The sequence below is a fragment of the Rhinolophus sinicus genome, linkage group LG10 (genome assembly GCF_036562045.2).
Source record: "Rhinolophus sinicus isolate RSC01 linkage group LG10, ASM3656204v1, whole genome shotgun sequence".
Taxonomy (NCBI): Eukaryota; Metazoa; Chordata; class Mammalia; order Chiroptera; family Rhinolophidae; genus Rhinolophus; species Rhinolophus sinicus.
The window spans coordinates 41198694-41215197 of record NC_133759.1 but is presented as its reverse complement, the minus strand read 5'-3'; the positions used below and the strand labels follow the sequence as shown (position 1 = coordinate 41215197).

The window sequence follows — 16504 nt, the reverse complement described above, 5'->3', positions numbered from 1 at the left end:
CTCCTATGAGCCACGTTTTTTATGTGCTTTCTGTCACTTGGGCAGAAGTGACACTAGATCCCGGATTTTGAGGTTTTTGTGAAAAACAGTGTTTTGTGGCAGGAACCCCTCTATCAAACACTCTGTTGGAATACAGAGTTCTTGCCATCAAGTATTATAGCTCATTCTTTCTTGTTTTAGAGTAACAGCAGTCTGAAAGCAAAAACACTAAACAAACCAGGATTAAAATATACCTTTTCATTTTTGCTTGTTTGAGAGAATTTAATTGGAAGTTCTAGAAGTTAGCCCTTTTAAACATTTTCTCTTTAAAAATTCCAAAGGTAATATATACAAGTCAAATACCAACCAGAGGTTAAGTTATAAAAGTGAAAATCTCATAAAAGTCTGAATCATTCCTGTAAATCTCTAGAAAGATCCTCATTAGAGATTAACATCCTGCCTCAAAATAGCCAAAATAGCATTGTTTGAGTTTTAGAATAAATTGCGGTTTCTTCAGTTGAATACTAAATACAATAGTTGGCTTGGATTGAGGAATAAGGCAGCAAGTGAAAATCTAGTTAAAATGTTCTTGGAAGAAAAATACCTTAATTGCAGTATACGTGGTTTTGTTGTGAATGCTGTACAGCAATGTGTGTGTGTATAAAATGTGTACAGTCATGCTCAGTATGTGATTCCATTGAGGGATCTTAGAAATTAAATTATTCTAGCGTTTTGCTGCTGGCAATTCTATGAAGGTTCCAACTTGCTGACCCTTATTTTTCTTACTTATCTCTATAACTGATGTATCAGTTTCTCTAACTCTTCCTTTGTCTGTGTTTGTCTTTGTCCTCATTTAACTCCTCAACTTCTTTGAGAGGGTGGGTAAAGGTACCACGCATTGGACAAAACTTTTAATTTCTTTTGAATGGTCATGAACCCTTAAAACCACTGACCTTCCTTCCTCAGCTTTGGCCACCTTCATTGCTGTGTCAGGCCTGATTACATCCATCGCCAGTGGGATGCTGCTATTGAGTGCAGGAGGCACCTCAATAGTTAGTCCTACTTTTCTCCTTTTGAGGGGGCGGAGCAGGAGGAAGTTAGTGTGGGTCTGAGGTTCATCCACCGTCCAAATTCAAGACACTGGCTGACAGTCTTCTCCTTGGCACTAAATATTCCAGCAGTAGATGGTTAAGAACCATCTTTGGAAGCTGAGATGAAAAAAACAAAAATGGGTTCTTGTTTGCATTCCCGTGACACATGATCTTAGAGCATCTGACAGGCTCCTTAACAAAGTGAAAGATTTCACTATGAATCATCACTTTCTCAAAACCTTGAATGTTGGCCAAAAATTTCAGGAGGCATTTCTTTCCTATTTCATTCTTCATTTGTGGTAGCACTTCTTTCCCGGCCTAATCAGTGCATCAAATACCCTTATGGTAAAAATTCTTCCAGGAATTGTTCATCAAGGTACAGTCATCCTATCAGCTCTCCACCTCAGATGCTTTATCATTAGCGAATATGCCTTGAAGGTTGTGGAGACTCCTTAGTATAAAGGCTACGTAGAGAAGCCAAAGACCACACAGAGATTTGTAACTGAAAGCTCTAAAGGATGTCATCATCTTTAGTCAAAGAGCCTTGTATGAAGGATATGCCTTCTTTATGTAGAAGATTTGAACACCATGCAGCAGGCCATGCACTCTTCAGTGTTACCTGAGGGCCCTTGGGGTTCTGAAATGATACACCAGCAAAGGCTTTGGTTTACGTCACCCTCACAGTTTCCAGCTGAAAGCAGTATTAGTTTATCTTCGGAGCATTAAATCCTAGCAGTTTTTTTTTTACCTTCTGAAATAAATGTACCAGATGGCATTTGTTTTCAAAAAAAGCTCAGGTTCAAGATTGGAAATTTTCTCTGCGGTAAAACCACCATCAAGAGATTCTGCAGTTCACTGGGAGAGATGTTACAGCCTCACTGAGAGCAGAAATTGCTTCTCCCACACTCTTCAAAGCATCACACTTACATGATTCTTAAATCTCTCAAACTGTCCAGACTTGCTTTAAAACTGAAATCCTTCACCAAGTCCTCTCTCTCTTCCATCACTTTCCAGCTGTCCTGAGGTGTTCAAAGCCACCCACTGTACCACATGTGTTTAGTGGCATCAGGCTGACTGGCCACTCAGGAATTTCACTAGCTTTATAAAAATAACTTGCCACACTCAAGAACACTATGAAACTCTGTGGACCCAATATTTTTCACAAGTTGTATTTTCACAACCCAATGCAAAAAAAATATATATATATATCTATATATATATAGGTATATATATCAAAAAAAAGGCAGATACCTGTTTGGCCAAGAATATATCTTTTATACGATCACCTTTCTCAATACATATCACTTCCACTTTTTTCTTCTAATGTAGGGGGATTTCTTAGGCCTCTAAAACTCACCTACTTCCTTCATGGGCTTTTCCATTTCCACAGGAGACATTTTTGCTTAATGAAGTTGGGAAAAGGATGTGATAACACACTACACATCCAAACAGCACAAGCGCCGTGTAATCAACTAAGACAGCGGTGCCTGCGGTGTCCTCTTTCTGGTCCAGACACGCACAGCTGCAAACTCTTACATAGTCTTTTTATTTGGATAACCAAGGTGGGCTACCATTTTTTACAAATCGTTGCAGTACATATTCACATCGTGGGAGTTGAGATGGACAGACACCTGTGTTCTTGTTTATCCCACAATAACCTTTGGAGTTTAGGTGGTGGGACCTCCATGGGAGGAAGGTTTGAGGCTTAGAGATGTGACTGTTGTATGTCACCACCAGGAAGTACAAGTGGAGGACTTGACCTGAGAGGTCCTGGGCCTACATTCAGTGCCCTAATGAGATCTCCACAGCTGACGTGACACCAGCCTAGAAAATCACATGAAGTCAGAAGTATTGCCCCGCTAGGGCTTGTGCAGGTGGAGGTTAAAGAGGAAGCCAGCCCTCCGCGCCAGGCCAAGCCAGGTATCTGCTGGCACGGCTGGGCGGTGGTCCCCCACGTCAAGGCTGGGGTGCAGCCTGAGACCCCTCTCGCCAGGAATATGCTCATGTGTATGATTTTGCATACATCTGAAGGAGGTTCACAGATGCAGTGAGGACCACTGGTGGATCCAACATTAAGAACCTAGTGAGCCTTCTAGAAAGGAACCATTCAGATCTCAGCTCTGCCTCTCAGTGGTTATGTGACCTTACGCAACTTACCCTTTATGAGCCTCAATTTTCATACCTCTAAAATGGGGCTGATGATATTTGCCTCGTGTGTGGTTATGTGGATAAAGGAAAACTCAAAAAGTACCTGACACAAGGAGTTTCCCCTCTCTTCCCAGAAGGAATGACTCAAACCCACCAAACAGGCAAGAGACATAGTGTCAGTTTACATTCAGAGCTAAGTCTGGGTCAAGAACTGAAATGTGTTTGTGGAAGTTAGGCCCATCTGAAAACAGACACAAGCACTGTTTGTTCACAGAAAGTGGAGAGACATGAGAGGACGTTTGCAGAGGGCCACCTATGTGCTGAGGGGCTGTTTTGTTGTTGGGGTGAGCCGAATTACCTTTATCCTGCTTTCTGAAGAACCTGCGACCGGAATCAGGAAGTCACCCTTGAAAGGTGCTGGACCTGCCCAGAGAGCAGCGGGACACTAGTAAGTGGTTCTGTAACCTCAGAGCTGCCCTGCCTTTAGATTACCACCTCCTCGGGCTAGAGTCCGTAGCTTACAGTTTCCAAGATTTTTAAACTATTTATGAGACTCTGGCTTTGGTATTAAGTTTCAGTAATTCCTTGGTCTCTGTGATTGGCCTCAGGTGGATGGCAGGATGGCTAAGAGCTCCTTGGTTTGGAGTCAGACCCACGTTTGCATCCCAACTCATCTACATGCAATCTTAACCTCAGTTTCCTCGTCTATAAAATGAAGTTAATGTTATTAACATAAACATACAGTGGAATGCTATTTAGCCACAAAAGGAAATGAAGTACTGACGTGCTACAACATGGATGAACCTTGAAAACATGCCAGGGGAAAGAATTCAGACGCAAAGGTTGCATATTGTTTGATTCCAATTATATACCCCAAATAGGTAAATCTATGCGAGAGAACAGATCAGTGGTTACCAGGGACGGGAGGGAAGACTCGGGAGCAAATGCTTAGTGGGTACAGAGTCACCTTCCAGGGGGATGACATGTTGTAGAACTAGATAGACGTGGCGGTGGCACAACGTTGTACTAAATGCCATTGAATTTTTCGCTTTAAAATAGGCTTATGTAATACGAATCTCACCTCAATTTTAAAAAGTAAAAATGATAATGTTATCAACCCCAGAGGGTTGCTGGAGGATTACGTGGGTTAGTCCTCCCAAGGTACTTCTTAGTACAGTGCCCGGCTCATAATGTACTTTCAGTAATTTGCAGCTATGATGATTCATTTTCGGAGGAAGGTGGAAGCACTCGTGTCCTAAGAATCACAGTTACCTGTCATCTATTAAGGCTGTTACTTGTGCAGTTGATTATTGTATGTTGATTCTCTTCGCTTCTGTTTTAAACCTGAGCTAATGTTTTCTGACCTCATCCCCAAACTGTAAGGGGAAATGGTGACATCTGTGCCTTTACTGTCCTGAGTTCTCTCATAAAGAGATTTACTTCTATAAAGTAACTGATTCATAGGTAACACTTGGCAGGGATTAAAGCAACGTGAATGGGACTTGGTCTTAGGAAGGTTAGGCTGATGTTGATGAGGCTTCCCTATGATTTTGAGCATAGTATATACTAGTCTGAAAATTCCTCATTACTTATTGAATACTTTTTATTTTGTTTTCATTTTATTATTTTGCCTTTATTGTTGAAGCATTTTCATTTTCTCTTTTTAAAAAGTTACTATTTACTTGAATGTGGTTCTTAACTTAGTTTTACCCTTGTGGGGGAGTACTTGGGTTAAAAAGAAATGAAATGCCTCTCCACCACCCTCCCTCCATTTATGATTTTACCAACTGAATTGAATTTTTAAAAATCTGATTACAGACTCAAATAATTATCCCATAAATGTTAACTTCCTCAAAACTGTAACTGAGGCCCATTTCTAAAACTGATTGGGAGATTTAAACCATCAATTTATCTTCAATCTTTGCTTTTTTATATATATATATGCTGAAAAAATGTAGTCTTTTTACCATTTTGTGAAATATAGGGATGCCTCACTTAAAAATACATGATATGAAAAAATACATTTGTGAAATTGTTAAACTAGGAGGTAACATTTTTTATTTCAAAGTAGTTCATTTCATTCTAATTTCTTATAAGTGCAAGTTTTCAAGCATTTAAAATTTTTTAGAATCTTTACATTTTCAGAAACAATATGGCAAAGGTAAATACTTAACTTTTTTTATGTTTTCATTTTTTTACATTTTACTTCACCAGTTTATTATAAAAAGATATAACTCAGAACAATTTCCAACAGATAGAAGAGATGCATAGGCCAAGGTATGAGAAAAAGGCATGGAACTTCCATAACCTCTCTGAGCGCACCACTCTCCCTGAATGTCACCAACCAGGAAGCTTTCTTCTTAACTTTTAAATGGAACATTCTGATAGAATAGAAACGGTGGAATCAGGAAAACCTGGGTCCACAGTCCCTAGGGAAACAGGGACAATCTGGGGAACATTGCCTAATCACTGAGCCTCAGTTTCCTGAGCTGTGAAATGGGGATAATTACTACCTCCTGAGTTTGTTTTGCAGAATAAATGAGATGTCATATGAAAAGGTCTGGCACATGGTAGGTCTCCTTTTTTCCTTTTCAGATAAACCAAGAGTGTAAGCATTGGCATAATTCTTTTCTCTAGGGGTCATAAGCCTAGTTTATGCCCTGGTAGTTAACACAGTGGAGAAAGAGGTGATAGAAACATAGTGTGAGGTAAAGTGGTGAAGACACCTCTGGAGATTGGGGGAGGTAATGCTATAAACACCTCCTGTACAAAGGGAGCTAGCTACGGCCATTGGGTGGGGGGCATTTAAAAAATGTTTATTGGGTTTTCCTGGCAATGAGACTAATCCATGCACAGTAGGCTTTGGAAAAATACCTTTGCGTGGGCCATTTTAGTCTTTCACATCGGTAACACTGAGGCAAACTCTCTGACCTTGCTGTGAAAAGGAGCCCAGTCATTGGTCATTCAGTGAGCACTGATGGAGGACCAGATGTGTGCCCAGTGCTAACTGCTGAGGTGAAGAGGTGTATTTTGGGAGGTGCCGGGGACACTCTGAGACTTCATCAGGAAGGAGAGCTGGTGCCAGCGCTGAACCGCCTCATCCTTCAGTTAGTGTTGAGCTGGTCTGATAAAGGAAACAACCCAAGGAGTCTGTTTATAATTCTAAAAACTGGAACAACATTGCCATCTGTTGGTGTCATGAAATGCTTAATTCCCTTTATTAGGGGTAAAACCTGTAGGGTGGTGCTGTGATTTTATGAGTAGGGAATGTACAGCCTGCTGAAGTGAAGACTATGAGGTCGGCTGCTGTCAGTGTCACCTCCAGGTAGAAGAGTGGCCCCTAAAATAGGGAATGGGGACTGTTAAAGCTTTGAGAAGCAAGTAATGCTGCACTAAAAGAAAGCAGCATGAAATTGGCATTTCTAATATTAACAATTCTTGTTTTGTCTGCATTGTTTTCTGACATTTTTTACTTTCCATATTTGAATGTTGCTGAAAGCAAAATTCTTATTTTCACCTTTATCTTTTCTAATGCAAAAATTGCTGGCCGAGTTACTGTATATTCTAGGTATCACTGGTCTCTTTCACGTTACCAAGTGGCCCAGGAGTTAAGTGCATGGGCTTTGCAGTCAAATTTGGCTTTGAAGCCTGGTTTTGTCACTGTGTGAGTTTGGGCAAGTAATTTCCTCAGTTTCCCTTTTCATCTGTAAAATGGGCATAATGTTAGTACCAACTTCACAGGGTGGTCTTGAGGATTGAAAAGGAAGAATACAAGTGTTTATTCTGGTGTGGAGTCCTTCATGGATACTCAGTAACTGCGGCTGCTGTGATTACCCGTCATCAGGTAAAGAATGGGGCCAGAGAAGTGGGGCCCGTAGATTGCATGTTAAGAGCAGAGGGGCACATTGGAATATTTCCCAAACCCAACACTTTTTCATCTTTACCTACTGAGGTGTTTACGAATTCTTGAACACCACGGAATAGTAGTCACAGTTCTGTTTAAAGTGGTATCACATTCTGGGTGGGAAGTTTTGTTTCTCTTAAAGAGAAGTACCAGAACTTAAAAGTGCAAACATTGGCATGCTGTGCATTTTTTCCCACTGCAGTTGCTGGGGCTGAAATGTTGACCAAACTCCTCTTTGGAAACAAGCTTTCAGGATCTGTAGCAAGTTTTCTTAATATCTTTATTACGAAGTAATTATTGGTACCTTGATTATAGGTACATTGAAGATGTGTTTGGTGCTTTGAAGTTGAATATTTTGAAGATGGGTTTGGTTTTGGGAAAATAGACATTATTTGGTGCCCAGGCCGGGGAATAAGATTAAGTGGAGTAATATATCACATTTGGCCAAAAACAAAGTGATTTCTGGAAGCAGATTTCAAGGAAGAATTCTGACATGTTTTGCTGATTGTCTGCTAAAAGTTTGATGATTACTTGGGTATACAAATTCTAATATGCTTGTTAAAATCACTTCGTTTTGTTATAGTTGCTCACCCCCGTTTTCCCATTTCTTCTTCTGAGTATTAGAGAAGGAAGACAACCTTTCATTGAGTCCTTTCTGCATTCTGCATTTAAAGTGGGCAGAGAAGTTGCTGTTTTACATGGTAAACCCAACACCTCAATCTTTTTATGTCAGGTCAGGCAAAGTGAGAAGGAAACAGACTGGTGTCACACTACAAGGAATCGCCAGTCCAGTCTGTGCATATGGATTAGAAAGGCTAATTCAGGGGTGCCTGTTTCCTAACTTAAATTCTGAGACCTTTTCTGTTTTGTTTTTCCTTCTTTTTTTACTGCTGTAGACCATCAAAAGGTTACCATATCCTTTTTAAATAAAAACAATGAGGTGAAGGTGCTCATTACTTCATAAATTTTAAGTCTCGCTCACCTTCTCACAAATCCCCACCTTCTGGACTCACATTGAAAGGTGCGTTTGTTTAGCTCTAATTAATTTATAGGAAGAGCTTTCATTGCTCTGTGAATAAAAGATGCTGCCGCTTTATGCTGTAACATGGATTCTCAGATTGAAAAACGAAGTGATAGGAAAAGAGTTTAATTGTAACACATACAATTTTGGAAACTCAAGGCAATTTTTATTACTAGTTTTATAAATTCCCATACTGCAATAAGCTGAAATATGCTTAAAGGAAAGCCGTAACACTTTTTTTATTAACCAGAGTTTAATACATTTAGAAATCTCCGATACCTACTAAAGGTAGTAACCCCCAATGTCCTGTCCCTTCTCTCACACTTCGCACTCAGCACAAACCGCTTCCCAGAGCAGGGCTTGGCTCTTGATCAGGGTGGTCAGTCACGTAGAAGCCACGCTCTTCTATCGCCCGGTAGAGTGTGATGTACTTAGAAGCCTTCCTGGTCCTCGGGACCACGAATTTCTCGGTGAACTCATTCTTGTCCAGTTGCTCCTTGCCTTCTGTGGTCAGAATGCAGTTAATGAATGTGAGGGTGTAACTGTAGCAGTTGTGGTGGTCTTCTTCATACCTTACAAACAAGGACATGGAGAAGAGAAGGCTTAGCTTTAAAAGCTGCTCAGGAACAGGTTGAGAAGCTGCTGGGCCATTCATAATTGAAACTGGGCTCACTCAGCGAGCTGGGCCCCTACCTGTGCCAGCCCACTTGACGACAAAGCTCCGAGGGACACTCGGCATCTTGGGCTATTTCTGTTTGCAACTTAAGTACAGATGGGACTCAACTAACTGTTCAGAGTAGCTACTTAAGTTGCACATAAACCCCAATTTGGAGCACCTAATTTCACTTAAATTCTAGATTCTAGAAGTGGAATTCCATATCTTAAGTTTTAAGATATCCCACAGTATCTAAATTTATTTCCAGGGAAGCCTGAAAACAATTGAAAATTTTAAGCATGCTATATATCTAAAATACTGAGGAATTGAGAAATTAATTTCAAAATTGTTAACACCAATAAAAAGCTTTAAATATTTATAAATTTTGAACATCATTTAAAAAAATGTTTGTATTAAGAGAATATATCACAGCTTTTGCTGTACATATTATTAAATGTTAAGTATTAAAAATACCTAGCCAAATAACTAGAGTACTAAGTTCTGGTCCTTTCAGTTCTTAAAATGCTATACTTCTATTAATACTATTTAAATGTTCGTGGGCTCACCTCTGCAGAAACCCCAAAGTAAATCAACCCCTGCTTAAGTTTCTGTTCCAGACACTACTATCTTGGTATGGGCTCATATAAACACAGCTCAAAGTCCTCTGTGACCTGAGATCACACTTGCATGGCGAATGAGGGCCAGGGAACGGGTGGTCTCTGCAGCCCTGTACCTGTGTGGCAGCCAGGCCCCTGTGGTGGAGAAGTCTTCCAGGTACTTGTCCCACTGGTCCATCAGTCCAAACATGCCAGGCTGCAATAACGGGATACTTATACTCTGCTCCCAGCCTGCTTCATCTCGCTGGATGCCGTGCATGGTGTAATTATACACAACTCCTGCAACCAAAACCAGAGTTCTGCAGAAGCTTAAGGGAAAATGCACCTCTGTGAAAAGGGGATGTCAGAAAAAGACAGCCCACTTCATGGACGGTGTAGATGCTTGACTGCACTGTACACCTGAAGCTGAAGTTGAATAATATTGTATGTTAACTATAATTTAATATACATAGTCACGGGATATGGAGTATAGCATAAGGAATAGATTCAATGGAATTGTAATAGATATAAATGATGTCAGAGGGGCAATAGATTGGGGGCAGGGGTTATCACTTTGTGAGGGGTGAAATGTCTTTTGTACACCTGAAACTAAAAAAAAAAAAAAAAAGACAGCAATCACCATGGTAACTACATATCGGAAACTCAGGTTGTACTTTCCGATTAGGGTCAGAGAGCCATGGGCCACGAGGGGCTCTAGAACCTCCTTCCTCTAGAGCATCAAGTTCAGGGGGCAGCCACCCACCTGGGAGATTTAGAGAGGGCCTTGCCTGCAGTCAAGGAGAGGTTATGGAGCCCCTGCCTCCTCTGCTGTCAGCAGAGCAGTTTCTTCAGGGAAACCGAGTTCAGCACCATGAAATCGCCCCCAGGAAAAAGAGACTATAACAGGTGCCAGGATAATCAGCTCCAAATATTTTTGTTGACGTTCTCTATTTACAAATGGGTCTATCTTGTTTCTTTAAATCAGCAATAAATTTCCAGTGATAAGATTGGTGGCAAATTTGACTACTCAAGTGGGTAACAGTTCAAAAACCCAGTCCCAGGTTTCTATTCATAGCGTCCATTTCTACTGCTTCAAGGAATCGCGGAAAGGCTGTGATTACAGCCTCGTCTGGCTGGCCTCACTCACCATTCCCAGGCCTACAACTTTCTGCAAGGGGCTCACCCAGGCCCTTGTCCTGCAGACATGGATATTCTGGTTTTAGGGGTTGCAGACTCCGTGCCTTGAGAGCTAGATCTGGCCAAAGGAACTGTTTTATTTAAACATGCTTCTTTTAATTTTTTATAAAACAAACCACAGCAGGCCCCACCACATGCTCAGGTGTTGTATCCCCTGATTTATCCCTGAGTTCCCTGCCTAAACCCTGGAGACTCTGGAGTATGAGGACCAGTGGCAGGGAGCTGAGTATAGATTTGGGGGTAAAGGGCCTGGGTCCAGATTCTGGTTCCCACACAAGATGAGGTCTTGGGCAACTTAACCTGTCCAGAATTCTATTTCTTCCTCTTTTAAAAACCAACAAAAATTTAACAGGTTTGTGTTGCTCTTGGCTGAAAAAATATCAAACATTTTTCAAATATTTAGTATTGTTAGTAATAATACCTTGCTGTAAAGTCTAGTATTTCTCATTTTGTGGGGTAGCATTGCCCACTTCATGGCACAGCAGATGAACCCAGGGAACAGAGAAATCACTAATTAAATGTTGCCACAATCTCTTTTTTTCTAGAACTACTGCTCTCCTCTGACTGGGTATTTTGGGGACTAAGCTAAAAAAAAAAAAGAAAAATGAAAATGCACTCACCATTTGTGTTGGTTATTCCAACGTGAAGATCAGACCTTCCATCATACTCCCTGAAAGAAACAAATTTTTTTTTCCTTGTTTGCATGTGTCTGGCATGAAGAATTAGTACCTAAAGTAGGAGGAGAGTGATAGGCCTTCTCTCTTGGCTGGTGCCAGACTTACCATCAGTGAATGAGGGGCTCTTAAAAAACAGTTTGGTGCAACACATTTTATATACTTTGGTTCATTTCAGCCTCATAGTGACAGGAAGGAAATCAGTTAAGGATGTTAGTAGTGAAGTGAATAGTCAACTCTAATTTTCTCATCCCACACACTCTGAAGGGCACGAAAGAGTTGGAAGGGCAGATTTCAAGGAAGCAAGTAGTTCTCAGCATTAGATGGTGAGGATGCACATGGACACCCTTCTTAAAGCATCTGCCATCATTCAATAGCATCCATGCTCTCTTACAACTTGGCTTGTGCAGGGCCAGTCCCAATTCCATGTGTAAACTACACAAGGACTCTAGGGAAGCACAATCTTTTGATTTTTGAAGTCTTTCTTAATTCAATTTAGGTGGTGTCTACAATTGAAATAGACCAACTCTAGTCTTCAATTTAATTCACCTCCATGCAAAATAGTCTAAAAGTGGCCGTCTTCAGACTCAGTACTTTGTCCCTGTTTTGTCACAGAAATTATAAACCAACTCACAGTAAAGGTGCTATTTTGACATTAGCTACTGGGTCATTTTCCCGAATAGCCTCTTATCTCAAAATCTCTGAGTGAAAAAACTCCAGGCTATCGATTTTTCTTGAAATCATATAAGCAGGTTTGACGTTGATATATTCTTGCACTATTGCTCCAGGAAAGTATGCACACCATCTATTTCTATGAAACAAATAGGCCTACATTTTAGAATTTAATGCTAAAATACTGGAAAGATTATCTCCCAAACCTCACCCTGTAAAAGAAGATTTTAGTGAGTACAACACAGAAGGGAAAGTTTACACGATTCAATGTAATACTTAAAAACACTGTACCTAAGAAATGTCCCTTGAGTTGGCCTGAGGAGGAATGAACATTTTTCTTGATGTCCATTGGTAAACGGATTGGAGATGCTAACAGGTGCTTCCTCCAGCTTCCTCGAGCCCACGTCCTGCCGGCAGAGGGGGCAGCATCGCGGCACACTGAAGCTGTAGATGTATTTCCTGCAGTGGTTGAATTTAATTAAAGGCTTTCCGACCTCTGCGCACTGCATGGCTTTCCCTTCCTGGGCAACCGGGAGCGGTTTCCCCAGACTTCCTTTTCCTCATTGAACAGATAGCAAATGCACGCAGCCCGAGTAACTTGATCAACAATGACGTCATTCTGATTGGCGGCTTTAGAAGACAAACCCTGTCGGATTGAACTGGTGTCTTGAAGAGCTTTCATTTTCATTTCCATTTGTGCTGCTTACAAAATTTCTATCCTTCGTACATTTTGCAACTGTCGGCAGCCAGCTCCTACTCATCCCTTAAAGCCCTACATTTCTGTGAAACCTTTCTCCTCTTCCCTCAGCGTTCCCTTGCGAGGGCAGCACTGGATTCATGTTTCTACCAGAGCTCTGTTCTTTAATTAGTCATTAGTCTGTGAGCCTCTGGAAGTTAGGGACCCACATTTGTTTTTGTGTTGCTAGAAAAGGTTATATCGTTATGGTTTTGAATAAGCAAATCCACTTTGAAGCCATTTTCTTTTGATGTTTTATATTATAGAAATAATCTTGCCCAGAAAAAATTAACAGCACAGTTAGAAATAAGGATAGTGGTTACCCTAGGTGGGGGTTACTGCCTGAAAGAGGGCTTATTAGACTGGGTTTTAAAATTACTCAACTGTATACCATTTCCAAGAGATACAATTTAGATATAAAAGTACCAGGTAAATTGAAACTAAAAGGATGGAAAAAGATACACCATGCAAAAGCTATCTGAAAGAAATCTGATGTGATTATAATAATATCAAAGTACACTTTAAAAGAAAAAATTTCTAGACATTTCCTTTTTAAACTAGCACTCTTTAGAAACATCTGTTATACAGGTATCTTTACGTAGTATATTACAAGCATCAAAGTGTGGTCAACAATTCTTTCTCTGAAAACAGTACCCTGATGCAATGAACAACTAGCATTCTTAGAAACATCTCTCACACACGTCTTTACATAGTGTATTATGTGCACAACAGTGAGGTGAATTGATTCATTGATACAACACTGCTAATTCACATGTGCAACTATAATAGCACAAAGAAGGACCTTTCTTAGTAATAATGTGTTGACAAAACAGAAGAGTGCGATCTTTGTTTGAACCTAAAAACATGGCTTCAAATATATATGAATAAAATGTTGCCCAAACTAAAAGGAGAATAGACAATTCCACAGTGGGATTATACTAGCAATCAAAATAATAATAATATCACTAGAAAATCCTCAGTAGTTTGGAAATTAAATAGCACATTTCTAAATAACTTGTGGGTCAAAGAATAACAATGGAAATTAGAAAATATTTTGAACCCAATGGTAAGGAAAATATGACATAAAAACTTGTGGAATACAACTAAAAAGTGCTTAAAGGGAAAATTATAGCTTTAAATACTTAAAAAGAACAGTTGAACATTAGTGATCTAAACTTCCATCTCAAGAAGCTCTGTCTGAACTCAAACAGAAAAAAGAAATAGTAAAGAGCAGAAATCAGTGAAATACAAAATCACATGTACAACAGACAAAATGAACAAAGCCAAAGTAATCTCCATGCTGAGATGGCTTCAGTGGTAAATTCTTCCAAACATTTAAGGAAAAAATATATTACACAGATTTTTCCCAGAGAATAGAAAAGAGGACAGACTTCTAAACTCATATACCGAAACCTGACATGGACATTACAAGAAAGGAATACTATATCTCATGAACAAGGATGCAAAAGTCCTAAACACAATATTAACAAATAGAATCTGATGATTTACAGAAAGAATAATAATATGTCATGCCAAGTGGGGTATATCTGAGTCATTCAAGTTGATTTAACATTAGAAAATCAATTCAACACACTAACAGGATAAAGGAAGAAGACTTCCTTAATTTGATCATGGATAACTTCAAAAACCCTAGAGCTAAGATTTTAATTAATGGTGAAATATTAAATAATTTCCCTGAATTCAGGAAGAAGACACTATTACCACTTCTATTTAAGGTTACATTTAAGGTTCTCAGCAGTGCAATAAGGCAAAAAAATGAAGGCTATAAAGATTGAAAATGAAGTAAAATTGTCATTATTTGCTGATGGCATGATTGTGTGCATAGAAAATCCAAAACAATAAACCATTAGAATTAATACATGAATTTAGCATGGAACAAGCAACACACAATTAGGACATTGTAAAAAATATTTAAATAGCATTTAAAAACCCCATCTAGATACCCAGGAATAAATCTGACAAAAGTTGTTGAAGATCTGTATGCTGAAGACTACACATTTTCCAATATATTTCCTAAATTTCTGAGAAATTTCAAAAGTTCCAAAGTAATTGGATTTACATACTGTGCTCATTCATTGGAAGATTCAGTATTTTTACAGCAAAGTACAACATAGACCTATATACAACAACACGTATACATCTCACAGATTTAATGTTGGTCAGAAGACAGACAAAAGAGTATATACTGAATGACTTCATTTTTATCAAGGTCAAGAACAAGCAAAACTAATTTGTGATGATAGAGGTGAGAATAAGCAGTTATCTTTGGGAGATACTGATTGGGAAAGGGCATAAAGAAGCCCTCTGGGGTGTTGATAATGGTCTTTGATCTGGGTGGTGGTTTCATGAGTGAACAGGTAGGTAAAACACAGAGACATGTGTTTTGTGCACTTTACTATAATCTGTTATATTTCAATGTTTACAAATTTAAAAAAATTAAAGCAATGGGAAACTTTTGAAAGGGTTAAAGGAAGTTAATGACATGATCTGATTTATGTTTTAAAAATTGGTTTCGTGTAATAATTGACTAGAAGACGACAGGAGCAGAAGCCAGAAAACTTAAAAGGCCATTACATTCCATGGGCCCAGGCAAGGACTGATGGTTGCTTAGACTAGAATCATGAAGGTGGAAACGGAGAGAAGAGGGTGCAATTGGAGAGAGTTGTAGGAGCAGGATTTGCAGGATATAGAGAACCAGAGGAATGAATATCTTTGGGTTTCCACCATAGGTAATGGAGGACGAACAGCAGAGGAATGCCAGGGAAGAAAATGACTAAAACTTGGGATGGGAGTAGAGATTTTGTAAACGAGCAATTGGGAGAGGACTGAGGAATTCCTTACTTGGGAGGTGAAGTCTGGCAGGAAGAGTAGAGACAGGGCCTGAGAAAGGGGACCGAGGAATATAAATATGGATATAGGTACGAGTACTTAGGATTAAGGTGCGATGGGGACAGAGCCAGGAGAGCAGTTTCCGGGCTCTAGGCCTCAGGTGGAAAGGTGCTGGCTCAGGTAGTAAATGGCCATCAACTGTGATCGGATGACCATCAGCTGTGGCTAGTGGGCTGTCAGCTGTAACCAGTTAGCCATTAGCCACTGATATAACTGCCGTGGCTAAGCTAGCAAGCCAGGATTGCAGCTAATAAGTGGAGTTGGTTGGCAGAGAAGCAGAGGGCAGGCTGCAGATTGTATGGCTCCTGCTTCCTGTGTCTCCAACCCAGCCACCAGTGAGAATATAGTGGTATGACTCCCCTATCTGTGGCTCCGTGGATGTGCCTTTTTGGCCTCACCATATCCCACCATATCCTGCGTCCTTATGCGGGGAGTGGGAGCTGAGACCCCCCCCCCCTCATGACACCCCATGTGACAGATGCGCAGAGGAGAAGCAGGAGCTGGGCCTGGGGAGAGTTGAGGTGATTCTAGGGACGCGAGAGGTCGCTAAGTAATGCTGTTGGAGATGGCGACAGACCCGTAGGAATAAACAGCTGGCAGTCGGGATAAGAACTAAGACGCTAGGTAGGCCTGGCCCAGAAAAGGCTTGGAAATGAGTGACAAGGAGTTGAGGGGTTGGGGGGTCGGCTATGCCTCACCCCCAGGGCGGAACCAATTGTGACGGCGGCGAGGTTTCTGGCCGGCGCTACAAATGTGACACACAAGAGGGGCGGTGTGCGCCGGCGTGACGCGGCCGCGCTGAGGGGGCAAGGCCAGACCGAGGCGGCCACGGTGATAGCTAAAGGCGGCGGCGCGATCACGGCCCTCCAGCCTGACCACCATGAGCACCAAGCAGGTCACTTGCAGGTTAGTGCGCGCTTC

General features: G+C 40.6%; 2 protein-coding genes across 3 annotated transcripts in view; one reads left to right on the top strand and one right to left on the bottom strand.

Moving 5' to 3' along the window:
- Nucleotides 1-8253: 8253 nt before the first annotated feature.
- On the bottom strand, nt 8254-12529 carry MKRN2OS (MKRN2 opposite strand). Of its 2 annotated transcripts, XM_019732677.2 has the most exons (4): nt 12229-12529; nt 11212-11261; nt 9532-9694; nt 8254-8715 (listed from the first exon to the last, which is right to left on the bottom strand). In XM_019732677.2, the coding sequence occupies exons 1-4, from the start codon at nt 12444-12446 to the stop codon at nt 8475-8477; spliced, it is 672 nt and encodes a 223-aa protein (XP_019588236.1). In that variant the 5' UTR covers nt 12447-12529; the 3' UTR covers nt 8254-8474. The 2 variants fall into 2 exon arrangements, with proteins under 2 accessions (XP_019588236.1, XP_074169072.1); XM_074312971.1 differs by lacking the exon at nt 11212-11261 and having other exon boundaries at nt 8353-8715; nt 12229-12417.
- Nucleotides 12530-16343: 3814 nt separating this feature from the next.
- Nucleotides 16344-16504, top strand: part of MKRN2 (makorin ring finger protein 2) — a 32268-nt gene continuing 32107 nt past the window's right edge. The window contains exon 1 of the mRNA XM_019732664.2: nt 16344-16489. Within this exon, the coding sequence (XP_019588223.2) occupies nt 16464-16489 (26 nt within the window). The 5' untranslated portion in view covers nt 16344-16463. The remainder of the gene's footprint in view (nt 16490-16504) is intronic.